The sequence below is a fragment of the Petaurus breviceps genome, unplaced genomic scaffold (genome assembly GCF_028583685.1).
Source record: "Petaurus breviceps papuanus isolate PSGF00001 unplaced genomic scaffold, PetGlider_PUasm1.0 151, whole genome shotgun sequence".
Lineage (NCBI taxonomy): Eukaryota > Metazoa > Chordata > Mammalia > Diprotodontia > Petauridae > Petaurus > Petaurus breviceps.
Window position 1 is genome coordinate 36,507,752 of NW_027185712.1, and position 18,856 is coordinate 36,526,607.

The 18,856-nt window shown below is 34.1% G+C and overlaps 1 protein-coding gene across 5 annotated transcripts in view; it reads right to left on the reverse strand.

Annotated features, from left to right (window-relative positions):
* Positions 1–16,893, reverse strand: part of CTNND2 (catenin delta 2) — a 1,206,354-nt gene extending 1,189,461 nt beyond the window's left edge. For 4 of the 5 annotated variants that reach the window (XM_069077207.1, XM_069077216.1, XM_069077197.1 and 1 more), the window contains exon 1: positions 16,755–16,889. In XM_069077207.1, coding sequence (XP_068933308.1) covers positions 16,755–16,791 — 37 coding nt within the window. In that variant the 5' untranslated portion in view covers positions 16,792–16,889. Of the gene's footprint in view, positions 1–16,754 lie in introns of all 5 variants that reach the window. The other variant, XM_069077188.1, reaches the window with a different exon arrangement.
* Between the last annotated feature and the right edge of the window lie 1,963 nt (positions 16,894–18,856).

Sequence of the window (18,856 nt, forward strand, 5' to 3'; positions counted from 1 at the left end):
CTCTCTCTCTCTCTCTCTCTCTCTCTCTCTCTCTTTCTCTCTCTCTCTCTCTCTCTCTCTCTCTCTCTCTCTCTCTCTCTCTCTCTCTCTCTCTCTCTCTCTCTCTCTCTCTCTCTCTCTCTCTCACTCTTTCTTTCTCTGTCCTTCCCCCTCTCCATCTCTCCCTCCTCTGCCTCCTCCCCACTTTTCTCATCTTCTTCACCCTTCCCTACAATTCACTAATTCACTCATACACACTGAAAGTTAAGTAAACTAATTTTAATGTTTCCTACATTTTAAATATGTATATATATATACATATAAATATTTTTAATACAAAGTGGAAAATATGACTACTTACCATTCTCTAAAATTTGAGTGATAAACTTATGAAAAATATTCTTATTCACATTTTAAAGAGACAATTTGTTTGGATTCAGGTGTGTTTATACCTCTAAGTGAGATAAGATTTGATTTTTAAAAAAGATGCTTCTGAATAAAAAGTCTACAATCTAAACATGTTATTAAATATAAGATTATATTTTAGCTATTGTTCACAGTGGATTCCTTCTTTTAGATAAAATTTGCTTTGTATTTTATAAAGTTTTACCTAAGCCTTCCAAAGTTAATAAAAAGACTGATTTTCCATACATTAAAAATACAAACATTCTCTCTATTTTAATGAATGAACCATCAATTAGAAATTTTCTTGGATTGTTATCTCATTTAGAAAACAATCCAACCCACAAATCATCAAATTACTCTACAGAGGGCACACCAAATCTTTGTAACTGACAAATTACCTGCTTTTTGCCATTGTCTCTTTCATTCCCTTCTCTCATTAGGCAACAACCTTCAATTAGTGAGAACACTCAGTGACATGTTGTGTGCCATGGAACAAATTTTCACTCATTTCCACTAACAACTTCCATGATTGAAGGCAGATGTTACATGCTTTTAAGTTCTCCTTTAGGGACTCCTTGTGTCATTTAAAATGGCATCCAATAAAATAACGCATTTTGTGCCACAGAGTGAGTTGTCTATAGATTATTTCCAGGACTCTAATACCCTCCACTTGCTAAAGGTAATCACTCCAACCAACTACAGTGATATCAAGCTATGCTCAAGTGTGAGGTTATGTCATTGTAACATTAGTACCTCTAAAATCATCACACTTAGGGAATGAGAAAATCAACCATGCTGCTTATAATGAAATACTATATCATATACCTCCCTTTCCTTGTACTTTAGAAAAATTGTGAGTATTGCAACATTATACATAAATATTTATTGGGGTACTCACAAGGTACCAAACCCTACTAGAGTTAGGCTTGATTCTGCCCAGTTGTTTGGGACTCAAACCCTGAAATTGCTTTTTTTTAATTGCATATAATTTTACTTATTGTCCACATGTTGCAGAATGTAAGTTGCCCTTTGCCCCAGAATATAAATTCTTTGAGGGCCAAGATATCCAATAGCAACCATGTTGCAGGGCTTAGGAAATGTTATTTGATTCAGCTAAATTATCTCTATAGTCCTACCTTAAATGTTTTCCTAACCATGCAAATCATCTTGGGATTTATCCAACCAAATAGTTTCTTTTTTTTCCTTTCCACTTCAAGGATAGTTTTGTGATACTACTAAGGTAAAGGAAGTTATGTACTGTTTTTAGGACCAAAATCATTCAACATAACAAAAGACACTGTTAAAGTTTAATCCAGACAAAAGTTTCATTGAACTTGAACAACTGTCTTACACACTAGATTGATAAAAATACAATAGATCCATACTTTAACCTCCTTAAATATAATTTACTCATCCATCAATCTTGCTTAGTGCCTATATATTTGTATGTGGAAAGAGGTGGAGAAAGATATGTGTGGTCAGTGAGGAAAATCTACATGCCCTGTGCATAACTTAAAAATTGAAGATGGTACCTAAAACAACCACACCTTAGGGAGAGCTGAACATGCAATTCACTTGAGTTCTCAAGTTGTCTTAATTAGGCTAGGATCTAAAATATTCATTGCAAATGGATATAGCATGAACCTGATCAAGTATCAATCAGCTTGTAGAGAACAATTACATGAGTAACATGCATATTTTAACACTAAATAAAATCTTTGGTTCTTCACAAACTCATAGTTAAAGTGGAAAAAAGAAACAAAAATTTTTACAAACCCAGCAAATCACAATCAGTTGGTTCATATAGCCTAGCCTGCTAAAGTAAAATCCCTTACTTTCATCAAGAAATTTAACAGTATTTCTTAGGTTTTCTCCTTTCCTTCATCCACTCAATAAAAATTTTCTTACCAATCTCCCATTTTTTTCTATTTCCCTATTCTCAGCCTTTTGTTGTCTTTAATTTTGTGGAGATGTCTAGAATTTGGTAAATATTAAGATTTTTCTCCATATATGCATATATAATTTACATATACATGTAAAGTAGATATAGATAAGTATGAAGATATAAACATATATGTATATTGGGGGAGGGGCATTGAAAATATCATAAGTACTAACAGCAATTGTAGATTGTCTAATAGAGGGTTTTTGTCATCCCTGAGGGAGGGATACTCCAGAATTAATTTTTTTAATTCTGTTTTTTAATTTTTAATTCTGTTTTTTCTAAAGAAAGTGTAAATTCAGTGTTATAGACAAATGTCCAATCTGATAGAGAAGAATTTCCATATACCAAAATGAGAAAGAATATGAAAGAAAAGGGAGAAAGGAGTTTCTAGAGCCAAGCAAGTCAATAAATTGTAGTTGGGTATTTATTTTACTTACTTATATGTTTGCTTTCCTGAAATATTATTTTTCCCCACACCCACATTTTTTCTAGCAGGTTGGAATTGCTGAATTTAGAACTAGGCATGGTCAATTAAAGAAATATAAAATGGGTTATTGCAAAATTCTATCTGATGTGACAAATGGAAGGGTTAAGTTTTGCTCACATTTCCCAAGTCTTCAGAAGAAGCCTTTAGCTTAGAGTATCTGTTTTAAAAGTGACAGACATTGCTGATATTGCTCAGAGTAGGCAGGCAGGGGAGGCAAGAGGTTACAGTATTCATAGAGCTGAACCACATAGAAACATAGTCAACAAAATTTGCCCATGCTTCCTAATTTTAAAAGGTAAAACATCTATATAAAAGGAGGCAAGCTTCAGTAAATCTGATAAATGTTAAATTCTAAAAAAAGCACATGTCTGAACCAAAACTAGCTAAATAATTAAACATAAGACTATTTCTGTAAGGGATAAGAGTTTCTTCTTTTGGACACTGACCAAAGAACTAGAAATACAAACATACTGTACAGAGAATTCATTTTTTATAATCTTGTTGAAAGGAATCTCTTAGATTTAGTCACATATATAGCAAACAGAGACCAGACAAACTTTTAAATAAAAAAAAATAAATAAAAGGAATTTTAAAAATCATGACCACATGCTTTCATTTGCCCACATAACATCATCATCATCATTATACTTTTCAACTCTGGTGACCTTTGTACATTTCAAAATGCTTTCAAGTACAATACTTCATGGGATCCTTACAACACTCTTGTGTGACAGAAATGACAGGTATTATTCCATTTATACAGATAAGAAAAGTAAGATACCTAAAACAAAGGGCCCAAGGAAACAGAGTGAGCTGTAGAGTATGAACTAAAATCCATGTTTCCTCAGTCTTTTTCTAGTGCTTGCTTTATTACATGATATTTGAAGTGAGAGGCAGTGTGATACAGCACAGATGATTGACCTTGAAGTCAGGGAGGCCTGGGTTCAAGCCCCACTTCTGAGAGATTATAACTGGGTGACCCTGGAAAATCACTTAACTTGTCCATAGTCTAGGTATAGGCAACACTTTAAGACTAGAATATAGAAAGAAGGTATTAACCTACTTTGTAGGAGTTTCAACACCTTGGAGTTCTCTAAAACAATGAATTCACAGGTCCAGGCCCTATGTGTATGGTGTACAAATATTTTTGTTCATACATAAACAATGAAAAAAAAGAGTTCTTATAACATAAATCATTTTGTTGTCAAGATTCTATAACTTTGGGGTGGCTAGGTGGCACTGTGAATAGAGCACTGGCCCTGGAGTCACGAGGATTTGAGTTCAAATGCAGCCTCAGACACAACATAAAACTAATCATGTGAACTTGGGCAAGTCACTTAATCCCAATTGCCCCTCAAAAAAAAAAAAGGATTCTATAACTTCGGGGTGGCTAGGTGATTCAGTGAATAGAGCACCAGCCCTGGAGTCTGGAGAACGTGAGGTCAAATCCGGTACACTTAACACTTACTAGCCGTGTGATGTTGGGCAAGTCACTTAGCCCGAATTGCCCTGCCTAACCCTTTACAAAAAGAAAAAAAAGATTCTATAACTTTTTATGTGCACTTACAATTAAGTCCTGAGTGTGATTCCCCAAATAGAAAATGTCAACAGTCAAAATAATGTAATGGGAAGTTGTAATATTTCATTCTTCCTTGAAAGGACACAATTTCCTTGAAGACAAGGGCCTTTTTCCATTTTCATATTCCCTCTACCTAGTAGTGTCTTGCATATATGTAAATTGATTACTCTCACCCAGTTAGTCAATCAATTAGCATTCTACTAAGTTCCTTCCAGGGACTTTGCTAACTACCTATTCTCCCTATACACAAAGAAAATAAAATAGTACAAACCCTTTCCACCTGAATTTGTATTTTAATGTGCTTTAAAAAGTTAGACATAGGATTTGGGGAAACATAGGATATCAGCAAACCTCACATTTATGCTCTACTGATTGGTCAATATGCCGATAAGAGAATGATGTGTGTATAGATGGTGTGGGAAAAACTTTGAGACACAGCTAAACCAAGAGATGTTAAAAGCATTATACAATTTCCACCTTTTATCTGATCATATTGTACTTAGTCGAACAACAAGAACACAGATATCGAGTTCAAAATCTAACTACAGAATGATGTAAGAATTTTTTCTCTTTTGCTATATCACTCATAAAGTTATTCAGTCCAATCTATTCAATCTCCCATTCTTCATGAAGTTGTAATTTTTGTTTCAATTCCAACTGGTGTGCTGGGTATTTGAAGGGCATTGGAAAGCCTCTTTTAACTACTTCTAAGGCTCCTTTTCACAATTTCAGGTCTGGGGAATTTGGTCCTTAGGATTATTCTCTTTCCCTCTAAAGGACTTTTATTTCAGTCCTGACATATTAGTCTAAAAGCTCCAATTTGGATTAAAAAATCCTCTATAATTTAAACTTTTACCATTTGAGTTTTGCCCCTTTCTCCTCAATATTTTTGCTCTTAGACAATATGAACTTGAACTGATTCAAAAACCTAAAAGAATACTCCTCAAATCACAGTTCTAATGGGATCTGTGGCTGCTTTCAGATATCAGGGTTGTGAGGGAGGAGGTGGAGTAGAAGTGCTATGGTGTCCTTGTTCCTGCAAGGGAACAAAGGGAATCCCCAAGGGACTTTCAATTAATAAACAACTTTTTTTTTCATGTCAGAAGAGGGTTGTTAGGTTTTATATTTTGCATCTTTTGCATTAAAATGTCCCTGGGTCTTGGTTCTTCTCTTTAGTACCCCTGTTATAGAAAGTATAAGCTTCTTGTATTGTAGATCAACATACACTTGAAAATTTCAACATAATGTCTCCGACTGGAATATTTTCCTTACTCAAGACTTTGTCATTCTCCCACATCTACAAGGTCAAGTTCCTCTCTTTCTCCTTAGTATAAGGAAAGAGGAGATTAAGCTGTATTATGTTACTTCTCTACAATAAAAAATGTGAAAACATCCAGGCATAAAGCATGATCACTCTCCAGTACCTAAGGTTCTGAAACTCCAGGATTTGGAGATGGGTAACAGCAAGGCAATATGTTTATGCTTCTACAGAGGTCTTACTAGTATATCTAGAGGAGGGGGAAGAAGCAACCTTGTTCTGTAAAAGAATTTAGCATATATTCATGGAGACATGAGACAACTGAAGAAACAATTGAAAAGGTTTCCACTGCCTCAAATGGGTCAAGTGAATACTTTTAACTGACAAAAGGAAGATTTCTCAAATATATCACTTTGTGTTTCACCTTTATTCCAAAATATTAGAAAAAAAAACATTGATTTTGACAGCATTTGGAGAATTTCTAGTGAGTTGTCAACATATATTGTTTCTTTTTGCCTTCAGTATCATAAAGATAAATGATAAGGAACATATCCAAAGGTATATATCTTCTTCTGACATCTAAATGTGTTTTAATAAATTTTATTATGCAATTATACTGAAAAAGTATAAATTCACTTAATAAGGTTGAGTTCACAGGTTCACTAGGCATGATGCGATTTGACACGAACACACACATTGTAAATTTAATGCTCAGACTTGTGATTTCCTTGGAGTAGGGATTCTTGAGTGAAGAAACCCTATCTATCAATTAATAATGGACAACTACTGTATAATTAATAGTACTAGAGAGTTGCCTCAGGGCAGAGAGGCTAAGTCCCTTGCCCAGGCACACAACCAGTTTTTGTTCTGCGAAGCACTTTGAAAGTCTTCCTGAGTTTGACTCTTTAATACGTGATTGTCCTTTCTCTCAACATACACACACAGAGACACACAAACACACTATTTTAGTAGAATAGCAGAAGATAGATCCACATTTTAATCTGCAATATGTTGACTATCACTACTTAAATTAATATCTCTGAGACAATTATATTTACTATTCTTTAAAGGAAAAGGTTTTTGATGAAATAATTTACAAAAGAATTTGTCAAATGTAAATGAAACAATGAGATTATAAAAGAATAAATTTAAATTTTTGGCTATAGAATAGCACACTAGCTCAGCAAGCAAGAAATAATACAAAAGCTATTTTAGTTCCTGGGAGTCTGGAAGTACATTTTCTCTAGCACCTCTAATATACAATAAAGTTGTCTACAAACAGTGCATACTTTAAAAAATGTTGTTGAATTGAATAAACCAGTGGAAGATGGAAAGAGAAGTTGGCAATGACAATCATATTCTTTTGATTAGAGATCTACTTGTTTGGCATGATTCAATATATTTCAAGTTCAGTTATTTAGATAAACTAAATGTAATACTCTGTATGATAATTTTAAAATATTTAAAAACACCAAAACTTTACATTTTATATATATATATATATATATATTTAAATTACATTTAATGTAACTATTATGCCTAATCACAAAATAATTTATATATATTTAGGTTATGCATGCAATGTTACATATATAATATACATATTAATGTATGCATATACCAAAAATTGAAGGCCTATTATACTTTGAAAACTCACACATCATTTAGATCATTTTATGAAATTCAGCACAATTTAAAATGCTCTACTATGTAATATTTCATTCCCTAACTTTAAAATAGAAAGCTAGTGTTTAAGAGTTCTTTAAAGATAAATGTCTCCATTCCCCTCAAATCACAGCTGTAGTTTCTGAGACTCTTCTAGGAAGGACACTTACCCAACCTTCATCTCCCTTTATAACCAACCCCCCAGAGCCTCCTACAACCAGTAATGCATGAATTGCCATAAGTTCATGAAGTTATTGCTGTTGGCCCTTGCAGAGATATACTTAATTTTTGTCTACTAAAAAGAAAAAAAAGTAACTGCTAGTGACAAAATATAAGCAACAGCTCACTCACTTGGCCCCACCCCCATTAGAAGAAACAGACATACATGCTTGTTTATTCAAAATTTTAACCTATTAATGTTAAAAATTGCATGAAGATTTTGGGGGTTCCCTGGAGAAGAATGTAAATGTGGAAAGAGGGACCAGTTGTGTTTATGTATGTGTGTGCATGCATACACACACACACACACATAAAGTCCTCCTATACTCTGCTTATATAGCTCTAGAAAACTCACTGCTATCTCTACATTATCATGAGGTAGTGCATTAAGATTTTAGTGAAAAATAAAATTATATAAATTTAAACTCTCAGGTACTGATTCAGCTTTATTTTAAACAATATCATAAATATTTTATAGCACCTACATAATCATTTTAAACATATTTTGGGTAAATTATAGTACATTTTAAAATATAATAATCCTCTTAAGAGGATTCAAACTATATAAATAAGCCAGTGTTTCTCTTTAAATTTAGGGAAATTCTAGTAAGTGATATTTGAAAATCTGATATCTAGTAAACTAATATAATATGCTAACAACAAGTAGACACACTGGCTAAAGGAAATTTTATTTATTTTGTCCAGGGTAGAAACTGAATGTAAACTGCTTAAATACAAAATATTACTACTAAAAATCATTGTAAAGAAACTTTGAAAACCACATAATAAAACAAAGTATTTACTAATGAATATATTTACAAGAGATCATATTAGATGCTCACATTTTGAAAAATAGATTTTTGGGTAAAATCAGTTATTGTGCTTTTATTATTAGATTTTCAAATCGTTATATTCTGATATCTCATAAATTTAAGAAAAAAGATTACTTTTATGGCCTTAAAAAAGTTCTTGCCCTCTCTACTTGGGAATGGTTATTTTTAAGTCAAAATGTTTGAAAGAAGAGACATACAAACACTAATTATATGGTTTTTTTTTAATAACTTATAAAATTTTATTCCATCTCTAGGAAATGAGTTAAATAAAGACAAAGTTACCAATAACTTGGTAAATAATACTGAAAACAATGTTCAATAAACACCTGAACATCAATATTCAGGATACAATATATTTTGAAATTTTGAGGGGGGGATGCCAATATCTACACTTTTTTAAAATATTTTTTCATTTGACCATGTAGATTCATTTGCACATGTTTGAACTTATTGGTATCTTTAATTTTCCAGGTCCAATGCTAGACTTGTAATAATCTTTTGTTTGTCAAAATAAAAGAACTTTATTATTATTTTTATTACATGAAATCAGCTTGAATATCATCTGACTAAATAAATATAAAATGCCAAAATGTTGGGAAGATAATTCCACTTAAAAATATTTCCTTCATGGAAAAAAAAAAATATTGAGTTAAAGATCACTCCAGACTACTTAAAATTAAAAAAAATAGTATAAATTTTCTTCAAAAAGTAAATTTACAAGGTACATGATACAATTTTTGATAGTACCATATTGTTGCTGAGTTTTGTAAGAAATGTGAAATTGATTTATTTAAACATGATTTGGTATTTTCATAGTTCAAAAGTACTCTTCTTATACATTTCATATTCAAAAGAGTTCAATTATTCAAATTTGAACATGAAAATTTTTTTTTGCTACTTAAATTTGTCATTACCTTAGTGAAGTTTATGGCAAAAAATAGACACTTTTAGTTAATAAGGCTCTTTACAGGGGTGGGCAAATGTTTAAGCAGGAACACAAAACATGAAATGAAATGATGAAACATTCCCTGCAAACCCCATGTGAAAGACAGCTGTCATTTATACTAAGGATATATACACATTGGTACAGTTATATTGATTCCCTTTAAGTGTTGCCACACTATACAAAATAACCAATTGACACAAAGTTACTGTGCTTAATATAATTCACTAATAATTAGCTTACACACTTCCCCTTTGAGCTACAGTTTCTTATTATAGATTTCTCTGGAGTTAGTCTCCCAAGCTCTTTTTATGTTAAAATAAATATTAGTGGGCATTCAAAATTAGTTAGTTGTAAAAGAAAAAGTTGTCTGACATTTTCTTGACAGACAACATTATGCATAAGTATTAACCAAAATCTTCAAGTTTAAAGATCATGATAGCAATAAGTCACATTGGTAAGGGTTTTTTTTTAAATCTACATAATTAAAAGGTGCAACAATTATGCTTTTAAATATAGTATTATGTGTATTCAAACAATGTATTGGAAAAAAACCCAATGGATTGTTGGCATGATAACATGCATATAGCAGGTGCTTACTATATTCTTATTGATAGGTTTTGTTGATATGTGAAAATATGGTGTTTAGAAATATATTAAGTGAAAAATTAGCAAGCACACATGCACAGAAATATATACTAATATATACAAATACTAATTCAATGATCCTGGGCAAAATATTTGAAAGCATTGAAAACTTAGCCCATTGCTTAGATGTGCAAACTATTAGTAGAATATACTTTCCCTATATTTTGTAATTTAGGATTGTGAGATTTTGCAAAGCATTGTGTTAAAAAAGAAATCTATTTTGACACTTGTACTTCAGTCATTTAGGATTTTAGATATAGCTATTCACAGAAAACATATTATTTAGTGATATTATTGTTAAGGAATGATTTGTTACATGGATATTTGAAAGGCCAAGCAAACACTTAATACCTCAAGGGAATTATTTTTAGTGTGGTCATTCACAAGCATGATGAGAGAAGGTTTTTGGTCACTTTTAAAGACATGTTTAAATATCAAAGTTATATTTTCTTTTACTTGAATCTGTCAAATATGAAACTCAGTTAAGTATGACACCTTAATATGCATAACCCAAACCCTAATTATTTGCATTGAAATAGGGAAAATAAGTTACAGGTCACACCTAGCACTAAACACACACACACACACACACACACAAACACTTTGATATTTATACCCAATGAAATCACTGAAAGTATCATTGAATCAATCAGTGTGGGAAAATAGGAAAAACAACCCACTGACAGACTTCCTGGGTTTGGATGCTAGCTCTTCTACTTATTTATCAACATATATGTAATAATTATCTGTCATTACCTGTGCCTGGCACAGGTCACTGTCTATTTGCATGATCTTACACAAAACACAAACATGAAGGGCCTTAATTTCCTCATCTGTCAAAAAAGGGGACTGAAATAGATTGTTTCTATGATTACTTGCAGCACTATAAAATCCAATAATATTATGAAAAATTAATAAAAATATTTACTCTGACATTAGCTTTGCATTCGGTTTCTTTGACCAGTATGCATATCTGAATGCAAAAAAATTTTAAGTATTTAATACAAATATTTCTCTGAGTTGCCAATAAAGAAATGTTATACAGGTCAAATCATGTTATGAAAACACCAAGTGAAAGCCAGTTTCATTATAGTAGAATTTCATTGTAATAAGTCAATGGCTAGAAAGCATATTGGCTAGAAAGCATATTTCTAACCTGTAGGATTTAGAGAAAATTTGAGACTATTTAGAATCTCTTTTTCCTTACTAAAACTCCTTGAAAGAAAATAACTTGGCAAACTAAATGTTCTAAAAACAAGCATGGAAAAGTGAAAAAGAAATCCCTTATTAAAATTCCCATTCACTTTGAAGGATGTGTTCCTATAAACTTTGCCTTTGGTTCAGCACTTATTCAGTGCATGGCTCATATTAGCTTAATTAATCCTTGTTGACTGTTGAGTAAATGAGTAGTTGCCTTCCCTTTTTAAGTCTCTGGATTATTGAAGAACTCTGCTGTTCTGATGAGATGTTGGGAAGTACAGTTAGTAAGGCAGAAGTGATCTGCAAAGAATAGATATTAAATTGGCAGCTACTTAGATCTTATTCAGATTAAATTACATAGAAATAGATAATACAGAACATTCTTTTTGAAAGATTACTCTTTGTAGCTCCACTAAGACTGGTCAACAAATATTTTACTATTGGATACTACTTAGGAATTGTAATAATTTTGTAAAAAGTTTGAAAGTCTTTCAACATTTATGTTAGGAAGACATCACTATTAATATGGATTTACTCTAATTTTCTAAAAGGCATACTTTTATTCATGATATAGCCAAATCTATGAAATTATAAGTAATGTTATAGATAGGGTAATGTGATATAGAAAACTTCTATTTGAGATAGAATTTTATCAATATGTAATATTCTGTGATATTTTTTTCTTCAAAAACTACTAAATTCAAATTATAGGCAGTGCTTTGAATTGTTATTTCTTCCCATGACAATTTGAAAAATTTGAATGAATTTGGTATTTTGCTTGAGTTATAAGACATCTTTTGAACTATCTTGACCTAACTGCTCCCTAACACTAATGAATTCAGAGTTTTTGAAATGAAAACTTAAAGCAGTATGCCAGTATCATCATCAATCTGTACTCTTCTTCAAACTCCTCCCCCTAGGATACAAGGGAATAGGAGGAAAAAAAAAACTTTACACTGAGAGAAGACTGACTTTGGACTTACTTCTACCTGCACAGATGTTTTTGAACCACTTGATTCATCCCCCTTCAAAACCAATAAACTTTGGAAGCTGTAAAATAAAAATCTCCTTTGTTCCTTTGTTGTTATAATTACCTTTTTTGAAGATTTAACATATTTAAAATAAATATAAAAGCAGACACATGAGAATCAAACCCAAGAAGCTTATACAGTGATTCAAGGTAATGTTACCTCCTGCCCCCTATATTGACTCATGCAAAAAATTTATTAGTTTTTGGTATATTTAATTTTAGTGCTTTTATTTAGGCCTCTTGAATATTATACTCTGAAAGAATGGTCATTCTACATTTAATTGTGTGTTAAGTTGGGTAAAAGTAACTGCTACCCAATGTTACTTTTATGGCAGGACTTTGTTCTGTAAGAACAATTTTAGATTTCCTATTGAAAGTCAAGAGAAAAGTAATATTTAAAATACATAAGGCAGTTGTGCTGACAAATTTTAGCAGAAGATGTCTCTATATGTGTATGTATCTGTTATGTATGTATATATACATATATAACCTAATATATGCTTAATGTATCACTGTAATCAATTAAACTAGTGAAAAATCACTTTACTGAGGGATAGATGTAGACATGGCTAAGATATTAATCTTTTGAAAAACTCTATCACCCTTATTTGAGCTTTATTTGCAGAAGTTAATTCCACCTGGCATCAATTAGTTTGCAACAAGTGGAATATTAATGATTAGCCATAGTTTATTCTCCAGTCACTATAGAGTAGGAAGTCTGCGTATTTGATTTGTGATTAAGTGATACAATATTTTGGGTGTTACATCACCCAAAGTCATTCCTGATGATGCCCACAAACCAGTGACTAGTCATACAGTTAGAAATGAAAAGCGTGAAAGCACAGTGTGATACAACATTTCTGTGATATTTTTCCCCCTGTGCTGGAGCTACTGTTTATAACTGTAATTGGATTCGCTAAACCAAAACAGGCAGATTATTAATCAGTAGGCTGGATTGGCAGAGAACGTGATAGAAACTATTTATCTATGACATGTTTAATATTTTACATTAAAATAAAAAGCTGTTAGTTTGGCATACAGTCAGATAAACTTGAAACTAGCAACTAGCATCATGAACTGTTCCCACTCAAATTAACTTTTCACATGGAACTACAGATGCATCTTCACAAGCACTTCAAAATAAAGAGTATGATGCTAAGACACTTTATTCTCATTGTTTAAAGAGATGATCAAGAAATGAGCTTGACTTTAAACATCATCTTACTGTTTTTTCCTATTATTTTGTTGGAGCTATAAGGTAGGACAATGCCTATGCCTCAAACGCAGAACTCAGGATTCATTCATAGTTATACAGAGAGTAATTAAATTGTGATTCCACTAAAAATACTAACTGAATTTTTGGGAGCATTTGAATCTCACTTACAAGAGAAGGATGTCACTGGCAATATATCATGGAATCTACCAAACATTCCAAAAAGGAAAATGAAGCAATGCTTGGATAGAAAACTGATCATGTAAAGGCATTATATTGCTCTTATAATTACATTTCCCACACTTATTAAAGTGTATAAGTGTAAGAAAATTTGATATATTTGTTTCAAAATTGAAAGTGTTTTTTCAACCAGCTACATCTGTTTGCCAAGTTTTATTACACATGAACTTTGATCTTTACTACAAGCCAACTATACTAGATTTGATACCATTCAATTTTAAGTATACATTTAACAATTGTGATGAAATTAAGTTCACATACATGATAACACATTTAGCTGGCACTTTAAGAGGTTCAACATATCTTCCACAGAGTAACAGTATAAATTAAATATTCAAGCATTTCCCCAATGAAGAAACTGAGGCTCAAAAAAGGTAAAAAAATTTTGCCTACACTCACTCAACCAGTTAAGTTCTTAGCTAGATTTGAATCCAGTTCTCCTAGGTTCTTTAAATTTAGCCTTCTTTACACTACACAGTATTTACTCACTTCTAGACAGAAGAAAGAAGATTCTGTGAAACTTCAGTGCAAAATACTGATGATATAACAAATAGGAAGAGGAAACCTACATAAAAATCATTATACATCCTATACAATGAACCTGAAATTCAATCTATAGTTATTTTATAGTTCTGCAGCATGTCAAATGCAAAAATTACATGTTATGACTGAAGATGAATACAAGTAGTTTCTTTTATTTTAAAGAGGACAAACCTCTTTTATTATTATTTGATTAGCCTGAAGAAATTGCCAAGCTAAGAACACTACTTAACTAGACACATTGAGGAAAAACAGTCTTGAGAAACATACACACTTAAGTTTCTACATTTAAATTAAGTATAACTTTATGATAAACTTATTTTTAAGAGCACAAATGAAGTTAGACTTAAATCTTATAGTTTGAAAGTTCAACGCTCTAAAAAAAAGGGGACATTATTTACACACACACACACACAACCTTTTAAAGCTTAATACAAGAGACTGTGCCATGATTTTATTAGAATAATAACTTCAAGTAGAGGAGCTAATTTAGTTCATTGACCACTCAATCAGTATCTTAACTTTGTAATCCATAGCAGAACATGTAACTCACACTAAAGGATACATGTTTTTATACTCTTTCCCTTCCTATCAGTTGCTTTTCATGTGCATACAAGGACACTAAGCAGTCTTTTCATGGTATCATTAATAACTATGAGAATAGGCTCTAAAAGGACCAAACTCACAGTACACCTATTTATTGCATCTCCTGCACTCCTATAAGATGACATTTTATGTTAAACATCTTGGGCAAAGAAGCTGAATGTCATTTTCTAACAAGGTTTATAAATGTGAATATTATAAAATGCAACTAAGGTAAAAGAGAAAAAAAGACCATTCAAACAGAATTAGACTTGAATCTTTTAAAAGTGTTAAGTTTTACTACTATGATCACAGACCTCCTATAGTTAATAATAAAACTGCTAATATACTCGGATTCATTCAAGCCCTAAAGCCTTGTTCTAACCCACAGACCAAAAAGGATAGCACTGAATAGCTTTGCAAGGAATATTAACATTGAGTTCTGCATATAAGAAAGGCTATTTTTGAGACACTATTTTTCCAAACTAATGTATAATGCATCAACAAAGGAATCCTAATTGATGTCAAAGTGGGTTCTAACTTTGTAGATTGTTATACTTCCCCCCAAATAATTCAAAATGTTAATGCACAAAGTAATATGTAATCAAACAGAAGAGACATTTTACATAATGTTATTTGAGGATTGTAGCTCAAATAGCTTTTAAAAAATTATAGGCATATAATATTGTTAATCCTTTAACAAGATGAAAAACACTGTCACATATTATTTCTTGGAATATAAAATAAAATAACTTTAGGGCATAGTTTCTGGTACCTCCTTGATTTCATGAAAGTCAGTGAAGAAAATACAAAGTGCACTTAAATATTAGTCACAACGTTTATAAAAGTTAACAGCTACTGGTCTCAGGCCTATCAATCTATTCCTATTTTTTCTAACCTTAGTAAAACCATCATTTCTGAGTCAAGGCTAATCACGTTGTTAAAACTCAAACACAAGGAGGAAGAAAAATGTGTACGAATAAATAGAGTCTTTTTATTCTATATGATTCTATAGGCTTCACAACCCTAGAATTATTGTGTAATGCCAAACTTATCAGTTTCATGGGCAATTCTTGATTAAAAACAACAACAACAACAACAAACCCTGTAGAAGTCTACTTGCTACCACAAAAACCATATAGGCTGCATCACCTCTGTAGTGACTTAATTCACTCTATAGTGACTTGAGCCTGCTGAGAAACAATCGATTCAAACACATTACACACCAGAATAAGAGGAAGGTAAGGAAAAAAAGAGAAGCATCTTTGCTTTCAGCCATTAATTATAGATTAGCCAAATATCACATTGCATATCACACAGACACACACAAAAAGCTTTCCAGAGATGTGTGCTTCAGACATCGGTTTCAAAAGCCTCTCTACCCATTGTCAGCGCGCCCAAGACTCTAAACCTTGTGGATTGCTCCCAAAAATGCTCGAGCTGAACCTTCTAAATATAGACCACAGGAGCTTTCAGTATAGTCTTAAAAAAAAAAAAATCCCAGAAGATGAAGAAGGGGACACGGATGTATATGACTAAGTATTCCCATTTTGTTCCACCCAAACATCGCAATGACATTGAAATCATAGCTTAAAGACTAGAGGGAAGTGTGACCCACCCCACCCCCACCCATCTATTCTCCCGTATATTCAGGACGTCATTAATGCGAGGAGTAGATTATTGCAGGATGTTAGGAAGCAGTATTGTTGGTGATGCCCTATATATGCCTCCGGATAACGTATTGTAGATGGGAGGGGGAGGGAGACGAGAAGCCACTTTGTTACCTCGCCAAGAAAGGCACCAACTCGGTATCCACCACCAGACAGAGCTGTCTTCCGAGAGAGGAACCAGGGCAATTGTGGTCCTCCCAACGGAAAGCAATATTGAGCATCCGCCGTCGACAGATAGCTCAGAACTGGAGGAAGAACCCCCGCCACCAATAAGGAGGAGAATAATCGTGGCACTGCTAGCCCAGCAAATGCACTCACCAAAAGGCGTTGAGCCTGTCTGCTTTCTCCCAAACATGCACCCACCAAAATAGACAAATCCTCAATTCCAAGGAAAGGTGTGTGCACCGCCTCCAGGCTTCAGTGCAAGGTCCTGACCTTGCCCAACTGCAGCATCTTTCGCTTTTGTTGTCTGTGCGTGGCTCCGGGACAAGTGATGCTGGGCAGGGAAGAGAAAAAAAGGGATAAGGATAAGGCTGCTTTACAGCTTGCTACCGGCTACCGAGGCAAAGTCCCTGGTTCCTTGGCTTCCTCCACCACTGTCGGTGCCTCCTGCCTTCTTATCCGGGGCTCTTACAGCAAACACAGCAGCGGCGCTGTAGTGCAGCCGCCGTGGTGCCACCGCCGATATCTATCCCTTCTGCTGCTGCCTCCGCCTTCTCCTCCTCCTCCCGCACATCCGCCGCTGGATGTTGCTGGAGCAGACCCAGTAAGACACAGCTGCCTCTGCTCTCTCTTCCTTCTCCCTTCAAGCGCGCGCCTACTGATGCTGCGTCTGGGATGCCCCGAAGAGCGCTGCCCTCCCTCCGCAGCAGCCGCCGCCGCCGCCACCTGTGCTGCCGCCGAGGGGCGAGGCTGCTCCGGAGCAGCAGCAGCAACACTAGCCTCAGCCTGCACCTATCCCTCAGCTTCAGGCTCTGGAGCCCAGTTAGTGGGAAAACGTCCTCCTTGCAACTGAAGCCTGCTCTAGCTGCCGAGCATGCCCAGTTCAACTGCTAGAAAAACGAGAGAGAGAGGCACTTGGATGTGCATATTCCACTTCTCCTGGTTTTAGCAGTAGCAGCAGCAGCAGGAAAAGCAGCGGCGGTGGCGGCGGCAGCAGCAGCAGCAGTAACAGCAGCAAGGGGAGGAGGCCGGGAGTTGGAAGACAGGAAAAGCATCTGATGGAACACTGACCCAGAACTTGAGAAGGGTGGAAACACTTGGACCCCCAAGAAAGCTAGAAAGAAACCTCGGGAAAGTATTTTTTTCCCGTTCACTAGAATTTACTCCCTCAAAAACAAGTTATTCCCTTATACTCTGCTGGAAGCTTTTTTTTTTTTAAGCAGATGTCAAACAACCTGGAAACAAAGAAGGAAAAATTCATGAATAGTCATGGGAATGGGGGAAGGGAGGCACCAAAGAGGGGAATTCAGGCAGGACAGCTATAACAGGGTTTCGAGGTGAATATCCCCCCCCCCCACACACACACACACTCCCAGTGATGGTACTTCTAAACCACGAGAGGAATAAATACCTGTTTGATGTCTTCTCTAGAGTGCTAGTCCAACTCTCCTGGCCTCCTCGGGCTCTTTGTCACTTTCTCCTTTAGTGAAATCATCCTACTGTGTATCTGCGATGCCTGGGCAATAAATGAACCTGTCCTGACAGGAACTTGAATAGGTTGCCTTAGGTAATGGTGATCTCTCTCTCTCTCTCTCTCTCTCTCTCTCTCTCTCTCTCTCTCTCTCTCTCTCTCTCTCTCTCTCTCTCTCTCCCTCTAATATGGTTAGATTTTTATTTTCAATTACCACATTATATTCTTCCTCTTTACATCACTTTCTCTTTTTTTCCTGACTTGATTCCTATCCTAGACCTCATATTTATCCCGCTTATTTCCCTGCCTCTTCCCTATTGTTGAGGCAACCCACAAAAGTACAATTTTTTTGTTGAAATTTATTGTCATCGTTTAGAAATATATACTCAGTATCATTATACAAAGCACACATGTTGCATGTTATCTGCATATGTCAGGGTAAGGATATAAAAATTTCACATATTTCAGGGGACGTGATTTAATCTGTGATATGATAATCCTCATCTGTATAATAATATAACTCATGATATAACAGGTTTCCATTGTACATACAAGTCTTTAGCGGTCTGCAAAAGACATGCTCAGTCACAAGAAAAAAATGTTTCTTAAAATTATGCAAGATGTGCACCACACCTGATCCCTGACTACCTTGAAGTTTGGATTATCACCATCACTTAATATACTATTCTTGAGAAAAAAAAAAAAAAGAAAACATGCTAGAATGTATGGTTCCTAGGATTCCCTTTAGCCTCCACACTTCCTAATAGAAATCTGCCCCTAATTTAAA